We start from the raw sequence: 10,471 nt of genomic DNA, 5'->3' as shown, positions 1-10,471 counted from the left end.
TGTGAGTGACAGACGTACTGACTCAGTGGGAAGGTTATCAGATTCAATCTTTTCGGTTCTTATGGGGATTGCAATTATCCACTTTTTGTACATATTTAAACCCCAAAATGCCAAAACACGAGTGTAAATTTCGTGATGAACTTTCTGAAGTAGACATTTATTAAAGAGGAAAATGTCCTTTTGAAGGTCTTTGTGCAGCATGCACAATATTTAATATTGAAAAATGAAAAGTCAGTTATAAACCAGCATATACTAATAGCTAAACATGAGATGTGTGATTTCTCCAATTAGTACCAAAGAAAGTTATTTTTCACAAATTTTATCAAGAGAAATTCAAATGAAGAATAATCAGCGTAAGTTGTGATAGCCTTCCATGTTGTCTTTCACCTTTCAGTTCAAATTAAAGTTTGAACTTACTACTACCATAAATGTTTTCTGCCTCAAAAATTTCAAGTAAGTGTTCAAGGGCCAGGATGAAATCTCATGCAGTGATAAAGAAGTGAATGGTTCCATGTTTTGTTGTAGAGATTATCAAAGATCTAAATACCTTACCTTTTTACAACAGTCATGAATGCAACTAATCACAATGCAGAAAAATTTTTCTCAATGCTTGTGTAGTATTTTTCTTATGAAAAAAGGCTTGTTTATAAGGTTACTGCAAGTAAAATTTAGACATCAGAAACCATAGCAAATTTTTCTGGAGACTCTTACTGGGTTAGGAGTTAATAAGAAAAACTGTACTGCTTTTGTGGAGATAACACAAATAGTGGGTGTATGGATGTGTGCAGACAGTTATTATTCAAATTTGAAGCAAACCATGAATGATTCTATGGAAAGTGTCATCTGTCCTCACCATATTCTGCATACTGTTACTCAAACAGCATCTGATGTCTTTTCTATTGACACTGAAGAAATTGTCATGAAACAATTTCCTCAGCATTTATACTGTTTTAACTGAATGATCAAGGAATTTTTGTGATTTTATTGGCATTTAGTTCTTTAAATACTATTGGCCAAGTTCAGCAAACTATGGCTTGTGCGCCAAATCCACACTGCTGCCTATTTTATAACTAGTTTTGTTGGAACACAGCTGGGCCTATTCACAAATGTATTGTCTATGACTGCTTCTGCAGTAGAACTGTACAGTTTGATGCTTGTGACCGAGACTGTATGGCCTGCAGAGCCAAAAAATACTCACCATATTTACAGAAAAAGTTTGCCAGTAGCTGCTATCCTATAGTATACCTCATGAAGTTAAAACATATTCAACAATATATAAAAAGGGTAATACCAACAAGTTAAACCAATCAGGAAGGTGAGGTTGGTTTAACAATCAGGAATGACATCATCAACATGGCAACCTAAGACATCCCCTGAAAAAACCCCAGAGATTTAGTGAATAAAAGGACAAGTCCCACTTGCTTAGAACTCTGGAGGAAAGTAGAGACTGGAGAAGGACTCCACAAAGGTGAATCAAAGAACAAGAAAAATATCCGGTAGGAAAATTACATCCCATAATGCTGGTAGGTTCCCGTTCCCTCCCCCTTGCTTGGTCCTGTGGGTGTGAACAGAGGTGGCATGACTCCAGTTCCTCCCACTGTGGACAGAGACTATAGACTGACTCACAGCAGCAAGACAGAGCTCCACACATACCCACAGAGAATCAGGGTGGAACACAAGCCCCTGAGGACTGCTGTACCCAAAAGGGCCCCCGGGAGAAACCAAAGAGAGGCTCTGGTAGAACTCTTGGCAAGAACTGTTGTGCCTTCACTCAACCCATTTTCAGTTGACTGTACCACCTAATCACAAAACAGACTTTCCTGAGGTGACCCACCTTTCTAGATTGACCAAATCTGGCTCTCCAGGGTGGGATACCATAATGGGGAGGAAACCAGAGGTGAAAAGGCTCACAGGAAAAGAAGAGGAGGAGAGGAGTTCAACTGAACTGCTGTAAGGAAGGATGGGTCCCAGAACTTAAGAGTGGAAGGAAAACAGTCCTGACTGAGGGAGAGAATTTAAACAAACCATAGAAGCTGGGGAGAAAATCCTGTGTAAAAACAAATGGAAGAGAGGAAAGGAAGCTTTCTCTTGGAGGGGAAATAATTACACAAAAAGTGCAATCATAAAAATTACAATGTATATCCAGGGCAAGAATCAGATGAAGAAGAGCTGAGACAATCTGAATAGTTGAACACAGGCTATTCCACAGGTCCAGAATAAGTTGGACCAAAATCAAAGAAAAGCTTTGACACAAAGACAATCAACCATAAAACCTTAGATAAAAGAGAAAAATGGACCTTCAGTGTTAACTCATCAAGACAGATGCCTAGACATCAGCAAAAAATTACAAGCCATAATAAGAAATAGGAAGATATGATTCAGTCAAGGAAACAAATTAATACTTCAGAGGAAACTCAGAAGTTAGAACAACTAATCAAAGTTGTGCAAACAAATCTAAATTCAATAATATGAAGGAAAAAATGGATGAAGAGCTAAAGGATATTAAAACAATTGTGAACATGAAGAATTTATAAGTATAAGAAGAAACAACAAATTATTGGGATGAAAGGGACAATACGGGAGATGAAAAATATACTAGAGGCATACAAGAGCAGATATGAACAGGCAGAGAAAAGAATCAGTGAACTAGAAGACAGGACAATTGAAATCATACAGTCAGATGAACATACAGAGAAAAGAATAGAAAAAAATGAGCAGTTTCTCAGGTATTTGAGTGGCAGCATGAAGCACATAAACATATGTGGCATGAGTGTCCCAGAAGTTTAAGAGAAGGGAAAACGAACAGAAAGAATATTTGAGGAAATAATGGTCAAAAATTTCCCAACTCTTATGAAAAACATAAATACACCTGTCCAAGAAGTGCAGCATACTCTAAGCAGAATTAATCCTAATGGACCTATAATAATCAGACATACACTAATCAGAATGTCAAATGGCAAAGACAGAGAATTCTGAAAGCTGTAAGAGAAAAGTGATTCATCACATACAAGGTATCCTCAATAAGACTAAATGGTGATTTCTCATCAAAAACCATGGAGACAAGAAGGCAATGGTATGATATTTTTAAGGTATTGAAAAGGAAAAACTGCCAACCAAAAATCCTTTATCTGGCAAAACTGTCCTTGCAAATGGGGGAGAATTTAAAATGCTCACAGATAAACAGAAACTGAGGGAGTTCACCAATGAGAAACCTACAAGAATTACTAAAGAGAGTTCCACAGGTTGAAAGGAAAAGACAGGACAGAGTTGCGTGAAGTAGTGTGAAGAAATGAAATCTTCAGTAAGAGTGACCAAAAGATTAAGTGAACAACCCAATGATACTGTATCCTCAGTATAAAACTCAGCACTTTCATTCACATAAGAATCAGAAGACAATTGAACAAGAAAAAGGCATACTTCTTGATAATGGATGTGCAAAATATAAAGTGATAAAATGGGACAAAAATAACAAAGAGGGGAAATGGGTATGGAAGGAGAAAACATGTATGCTATTGAAGCTAAGTTGGAATCTTTTCAAATCAGTAGGTAATAGATGTAGATTGTATAATATAAACCCCAAGGTAACCACAAAGAAAGTATTTTTTTAAATATAAAAACAAATTAGAAAGGGAGTGGTCTGATACATCACAAAAGATCAACTATGAAGGAAGAAAAGCCAAAGAACGAAATGGTTTGAGTAACACCTTTACAGTAATAACACTTGAGTATAAATGGATTAAAAACAGAGGTTAACAGAAAGGATTAAAAAGCATGATCCAACTATATGTTATTTACAAGAAACTTACTGTGATGGTTAGGCTATTGTGTCAACTCAGGCAGGTAATTGTGCCCAGTTGTTTGGTCAGGCAAGCACTGGGCTAACTGTAATACAAGGGCATTTATAGACTTTAGTCACCATTGACTTTACTGCAGTGGTAAATCATAGATAGCTGGTTATAATTACATCAGTCAGGGAGATTGTCATCAGCAGTGAGTGATGCTTAACCCAATCAGTTGAATTTCTTAAAAGGGGAAGTGATTTCAGCATTGAGAGAGAATTTCCCAGCTTGTTTTTGGACAGTCAACATCTCCCAGAACTCATCAAGAATCTTCACTGGACTTTCATTGGAGCTCCTGTTTGCAGCCTGCCTGCAGAACCTGGACTTGTGCATCCCCACGGCTGTGTGACAGACTCTGATAAATCTCTTACTATGGACAGATATCCCTTGTTGATTCTGTTTCCCTAGAGAACCCTGAACAATACACTCACCTTAGACCCAAAGATACAAATAGGTTGCAAACAAAAAGATACGGGGGGAAATTCCATGCAAATAGTAATCAAAAAAGAGCAGGGTTATCTATGCTAATATCAGACAAAATAGACTTGAAGTCAAGAGCTCTTATAAGAGGCAAAGCAGGACACTGTATATTAATAAAAGGGACAATCCACCAAGAAGAAATAACAATCATAAATATTTATGCCCTTAACCACAGTGCCACAAAATACATGAGGCAAACACTGGCAAAATTGAAGGTAGAATTAGATGTCTCTACAATATTAATTGGAGACTTCAATATACCACTCTCATCAATAGATAGAACATCTAGAAAGAAGATCAATAAGGAAACAGAGAATTTGAATAATATAAATGAACTAGGCCTAACAGACAAATACAGAGCATTGCTTGATGATTGTTTCATGGGTGTATATATGACAAAACTTACCAATGGCAATATAATGGGTAACATTCTTTATAGTTTGTATGCACCTGTCACTCTTCTAAGCACTTCTACATGTATTAATGCATTTAATACACAACACAAATCTACGAGGTAGGTTACTTGTTTTCATTATCCCCATTTTACAGATGAGGTAACAAGCACCCAGAGTGTCTCTAACCTAACTAAGGTCGTACACCTGGGGCCAGCGTCTGCCTGGCTCTGTGTACTATGTAATAATGGCAGGTTCTTCCATTATCATAAAAAACCATAACTAGATGAAACTGCAAGGCGATACTCCTGGCTTTGCAGTCACCTGGGACAGCAATGAGACAGGTCCATGTGTGACAACTGGGCCTGAACCTAAGGCACAGGTGGCAAGAGAGCCATGCAGGAGGGAAGACTGCAGGGAGTGGTGACAGGCGGGAAGCAAGGATGACAACGCTCGTACCACACTCTCCAGGACTTGGCGCCCTTGCATATGAATAAAAGTTACACGCCCTCCTAGTACACACCCCGACCTTTGCAAAGGCACAGCTAGTGAGCGGTGGAGAAGAGTCAAGTAAGCAGGGCGGGCGGGCACTGCACCTAAGCTAGGTCTCTAAATTTGTATGCTATTACCAATGCTGTACAAGATGCAGATGGTTTCAAACAGGCACGGGCCCTCAGTTTTTGAGTTTAGGAGACTTCCTCTGATATGGGACAGTGCCCAGAGATGGTTCTTTTTCCTTCCTGGCTTATCCCTTCTTTGGTGGTATACATCTGAGAAAAGATGCATGGGAGGTAAAAGTTTTGAGATCTAAAGGGTCTGAAAATGCCTTTTTTCTATCCTCATAATTGAGAATATAAAATTCTAGATGAAAAGTCATTTTCCCTCAGAATTTTGGTGGTATACACCAAGGTTGCTGTAGCAGTTTGATATTATTGATGAATTCCAAAAAGAAATATTGGATTAGGTTTGTAATCTGATCTGTACCTGGGCATGACTGAGTTACGATTAGGGCACTGAGTCCCGCCCCCCGCCTTTGGTGGGTGGGGACTCACAGATAAAAGGCATGGCAAAGAACAGAGTTGAGGTTTCTGATGTTGGAGTTGATTTTGGAGTTTGATGCTGAAGACTTAAGCTGGAGCCCTGGAAAGTCAGCATGCAGAAGAAAGAGAAGCCAGCCCCAGGAAGAAAGGAACCTTGAACCCAGAGAAAAGCAAGCCCCAGGAACGTAGGAACCCAGGAAGCCTGAACCCTCGCAGACGTCAGCAGCCGTCTTGCTCCAAATAGACTTTGGTGAGGGAAGTAACTTATGCTTTGTGGCCTGGAATCTGTGAGCTCCTACCACAAATAAATACCCTTTATGAAAACCAACCTATTTCTGGTATTTTGCATCAGCACCCCTTTGGCTGACTAATACAATTGCTATTGAGAAATCAGATGCCATTCTTATTCTTGATCTTTGGTTTACTTTTTCTAAAAACTTTACTTTCTCCTCTTTAGATCCTTTGTGTGTGTGTGTGTATGTGTGTATTTTGAGAATTCACGGTGATGTTTTTTTTCGTCCCCCTCTGTGGTTTTTCTCTTTTTTTGCAAGCTGTCTTCTCTGTGTTCATTCACTGTGTGCTCTTCTGTGCTTTTTGCTTGTTTTTTGTTGTTGTTGTTGCGTCACCTTGCTGAGGCGGCTCTCGGCGCCCGGGCCGGCAGCTCTCCGCAGCGTGCGGGCAAGCCCGCCTTCACAAGGAGGCCCCGGACGCGAACCCAGGGCCTCCTGATGGTAGAGGGAGCCCAGCTGAGTGAGCCACGGCCGCTTCCCCATGGTGAGCTGTGATGTGTGCTTCGCCTCACCTATCCTGCTGGGCGCTCAATGTAGCCTTTCAACGGGAAAACTTACATTTCCTTTTATGTTTTTAAGTTTTAGGTTTGTTTTGTTTTGTTTGCCTTTTATAACTGCAAAGATGTTCATGTCCAGGGGATAATGGCTCAGAGAGGGTGTGAGAAAGTGCTTACAATGGAAGCTGGGATAGGTAGAGAAATGGGCATTCTAGATGTGCAGAGCCACAGGAACAGAGACATGATGGTAAGACTTAGCACAGTCCAGGAAGGAGAGCGATGACACTGACCCAACTGAAGAGCATGAAAATGGGGAGCAACAAGGAGAGGCACAGTGGGCCTAATAAGGATAGTCCTACTCTTGCACAAGTGTCTTCTCAGTGTATAGTTTTTGGTGCAGAATGAATCTTCCACACCAGCTGAAGGCTTTCCCACACACCTTACACTCAAAGGTTTCTCACCAGTGTGAACTCACCTGTGCTGAACGAGGGTTATTTTCTGATTGAATGCCTTCCCACATTCCTTGCATTCAAAGGGTTTCTCCCCCATGTGCAATCACTGATGAACAATAAAGCTTGAGCTACAACTAAAAGTTCTCCAACATTCTTGACATTCATAGAGTTTCTCTCCAGGGTGGAATCTCTGGTGCTGAATCAAGACTGTGTCCGAACTTAAACCTTTCCCACATTCTTTCCATTTAAATGGTTTCTTTCCAGTATGAATTACCTGATGCCAGCTAATAATGAGTGATATCTGAAGTCCTGTCCACATTCTTTGCATTCGTGAGACTTCTCACCAGTGTGATGCCTCTGATGTAGATGAAAGTCCACTGCTCTACTGAAATACCTGTCACATTTTCTGCATTCATAAGATGCCTGACCAGCAGGGACTGTCTGATTTGTAAGGAGTTGTGTGTGGACACAAACGTTCCTCCCTAATTCCTTGCACTTTCTTGCTCTCAGCAGCACAGAGTCCGTGCTGCTCGTTTGACCGTCTCTGAAATCTCTGCTCTTTGACTTTGTCTTCACTGTGCTGGGGCTCTCAGCTGCCCTCAGGGCAGGGCACTGAGGAACATTCCCTAACAGCCCTCCCGAGGTCAGTCTGCAGGACTCTGTTTCTTTGGAAATGTGTTGCTTTAGAGTTGGTTTTTCCTTCTCAGTTCTGGTCTTACCCCTGGTATCATAAAAAGAAAATAAAAGTGTCTGCCCCCCAATGGTACAAAGAGAAAACACCTGTGCTGAAGGAGAAAGTAGATTAAGTGCTTCTAATTTGCCCCAAGTGCGTGGACATTTGACAGTGTGCCCACTAGATGCTACTAAAAGTCGCCAGCAGCAGAGCCCTACAAGTGAAATGAAGCCTCTGAGGGAGGGAGGCAGGGCCAGAGGCATTTTCATAAAGATGTGAACACTAGGAAAGAGCAAACACTGATAATCGAGGCAGGACGACCTGGAGGAAGGAGGCTGGGTGGATAAAGGGGGACACACGGAGAGTCAGCAGGAAGGCACCAAGACTGGAAAGAAGGGCCAGGCTGAGCAGCTCGAGCGCAGCTGAGGGCTCCACAGGCTGGAGAAGAGCCTGCGAGACGGGGCTCTCCACCCGCCACTAAGGGGCAAAGCCACGTCAAAGTCCTTAAGCACTTCTTGTTTCAGAACCTAATCCATGACGTACTCTGAAAAGAGAACCCATCTCTGCCATCAGGCTGGCTCTCGTAGAGCTGGTTTGGAAAGCAGCAGGCTACCGTGCTGCAGCTAAGGGGCCCACATGACCACACCGACACACCCGGGCGGGGAGAGCCCCGGGAGGCCTGCCTCGGACACGAAAGGGTGCCGGAAATGCAAAGGCCGTCCAAGAGTGGGTCGTCTCAGAGACAACCAGGCAACAGGAATTTTTGCTAAAAGGCCGTACAGGACGTGCATATAGTTTAATGCCACAGTATGGAATATGGAATTCTAAATTAACATACTAAAAAAGGTAAAACCAAAGGCTATTTTCCCTCCACTATTGAGGCCTTCAGGAGACTAATACAATCTTCAGTAATGGGGCAGCCTTAACACAAGGTGGCGGTGCATAAAAAATGAACATTCTCCACAAAGACTGTGAAGAGTGTTAGAAATATGGACAGAAAAGAGATACATCAGAGTAAGAGGGGAAAGAAAATATACTGTTATTTATCATTTCTTTAATTCTCATATTTATACCTTTCAGAATGAGGCAGCCACTTATGTCTAATTTACCAACAAGTTTTCCTTCAAAAGTTCACAAGTTAAAAATTGTTTTGGAAAGGATGTGTGTGGGGACGGGTGGAGATGAAACAAGAGTGGCAGGAGATTGATAAAGGCTGAAGCGGAGTGGGGGATACACAGGTGCACTGTGCTGGTATCTGCCCATGTTTGAAATTTTCCACTATAAATATGAAATTTTTAAATTCAGTGCCTGGGTGCTCATAATTTAATTGCCCAAAGAAGCAATGCACGCTATGACCCGAGGCTGGCCAGACAGGCCCCATCTTCTCCTCATAATGTGGTTGACATCCTCATCTTTGCAAAAACAAACAGGTGGAAAGTACAGGTTTCCGTGGGAAGGGAAGAGAAGGGCTGGCTGAAGAGCTTCTTGTCAGAGCGTCTCCCTCGGCGGCGGTGAGGGAGCGCCACAGGCGCGCACGGGGAGACACCTCGCAGCCGTGCCTTTCTGAGGAGAAACCGGCCCTTCCCCACCTGAAATGGGTGGGCACCACCGTGACCCCCGAGCACCAGGTGTGATAATTCCACAGGAAATAAAACTGCTTTCTCCCGCATGATTGTTATCACTGTGAAACAAGCAAGCAGGCCTGGCAAAACAGGACGCTGGCAAGTCCTCTCGCTCACCTGGACGTCGCCGTGGAGCACCTCCTGCCCACAGGCTCCCAGGGTTCGAGGCCCGTGGAGGTCCCCCCGCTCGGCTGGGAGACGGGGCTGCTGGACGGAACATCTGTTCCTAGAGAGAGAAACAGGAGCAAAAGGGTAAAGGGAATCATGGCAGGGCTCCTCTCACGCTCTGGAGCTCGCCGGCTGAGCCAGGTGGGGGAGGCAGTGAAGTCAGGGGAACCGCGACTGCCGTGCCACGCGGGAGCACAGGAGGGCCCCAGAGGGGGGCAGCGTCCCCAGGCACCCGCACTCACATGGATCCTGCAGAGGACTGGGAGGACGGCGCCAAGGGCTCTGGCGAGCTCCCAGTCGTTCCTCGTTTCCCTCCACGCGTGAGGCAAAGCCCACCCTGGGGTGGGGACAGCCGTTCCAAGCCCGGGGGACCCAGGGCTCCCCTCACCAGTGACCTTCAGGGCACTCGGTCTCCGGAGCAACCGCCGCTGAGGGTTATTAGAGACTCCACAAAGGCAAGGAAGCAAGAGGCCAGGGCTCTCCGAGCGCAGAGGAGACACAGCTGGCAGAGCAGGTGTCTCACCCGGGAAGCGCGTTTGCGTAGTTCTCCAGCATCACCTCCTGGTACAGGGCCTTCTGCGTGGGGTCCAGGCCAGGCCACTGGTGCTGCGTGAAGTACACGGCCACGTCCTCAGAGGCCACTGGCTCCTGAAACAACAGGTTCCAGCTCAAGCACCGCACGAGGGCAGAGGGCAGCCTAGGTGGTGGGGCCGAGGCCTGCTGTGTCCTGTGGACCAAGGACGGTCCTCCAGCCCCCACCAGGGGACAGCCAGAACGGCCCTCAACGAGGGGCCACAAGACCCTCTGCGGCCCTCTGCCCTTCACCTGATGGCCTCGCCCCCATAATGAGCAGGGACAGCTGCATAAACAGCCACAGCATTTTCACACACACATCTCTACTTCCTCTCAAATACCCACTAAGGGGACAGCAATACAATAGGACAAGGGGAAAAGAGTCAAAGTAGACCAGAGTGTTGAGCAGAAAAAGGACGGATGGTAATAAAAGTAGAAGCAAAGA

General features: G+C 44.1%; 2 protein-coding genes across 5 annotated transcripts in view; both read right to left on the bottom strand.

The window, feature by feature from the left end:
* The window catches only part of LOC101413406 (zinc finger protein 317-like), a 57,159-nt gene that overhangs the window by 27,809 nt on the left and 18,879 nt on the right, over positions 1-10,471 (bottom strand). For 2 of the 4 annotated variants that reach the window (XM_058288194.2, XM_058288193.2), the window contains exons 3-4: positions 9,977-10,101; positions 6,606-9,511 (exon numbers count right to left, since the gene is read on the bottom strand). In XM_058288194.2, the coding sequence (XP_058144177.1) occupies positions 9,052-9,511; positions 9,977-10,101 (585 nt within the window). In that variant the 3' untranslated portion in view covers positions 6,606-9,051. Of the gene's footprint in view, positions 1-6,605; positions 9,512-9,976; positions 10,102-10,471 lie in introns of those variants that run through there. The other 2 variants (XM_058288196.2, XM_058288192.2) reach the window with 2 other exon arrangements.
* ZNF620 (zinc finger protein 620) lies at positions 6,894-8,224 on the bottom strand. Its single transcript, XM_071211976.1, is given in 4 exon segments — positions 6,894-6,988; positions 6,991-7,272; positions 7,275-7,740; positions 8,207-8,224. Coding segments are annotated over 4 exon segments (861 nt in total).

This window comes from Dasypus novemcinctus, chromosome 26, assembly GCF_030445035.2.
Source record: "Dasypus novemcinctus isolate mDasNov1 chromosome 26, mDasNov1.1.hap2, whole genome shotgun sequence".
Lineage (NCBI taxonomy): Eukaryota > Metazoa > Chordata > Mammalia > Cingulata > Dasypodidae > Dasypus > Dasypus novemcinctus.
The sequence above is the reverse complement of the archived record's forward strand: the minus strand, read 5'-3'. Positions and strand labels throughout refer to the sequence as shown.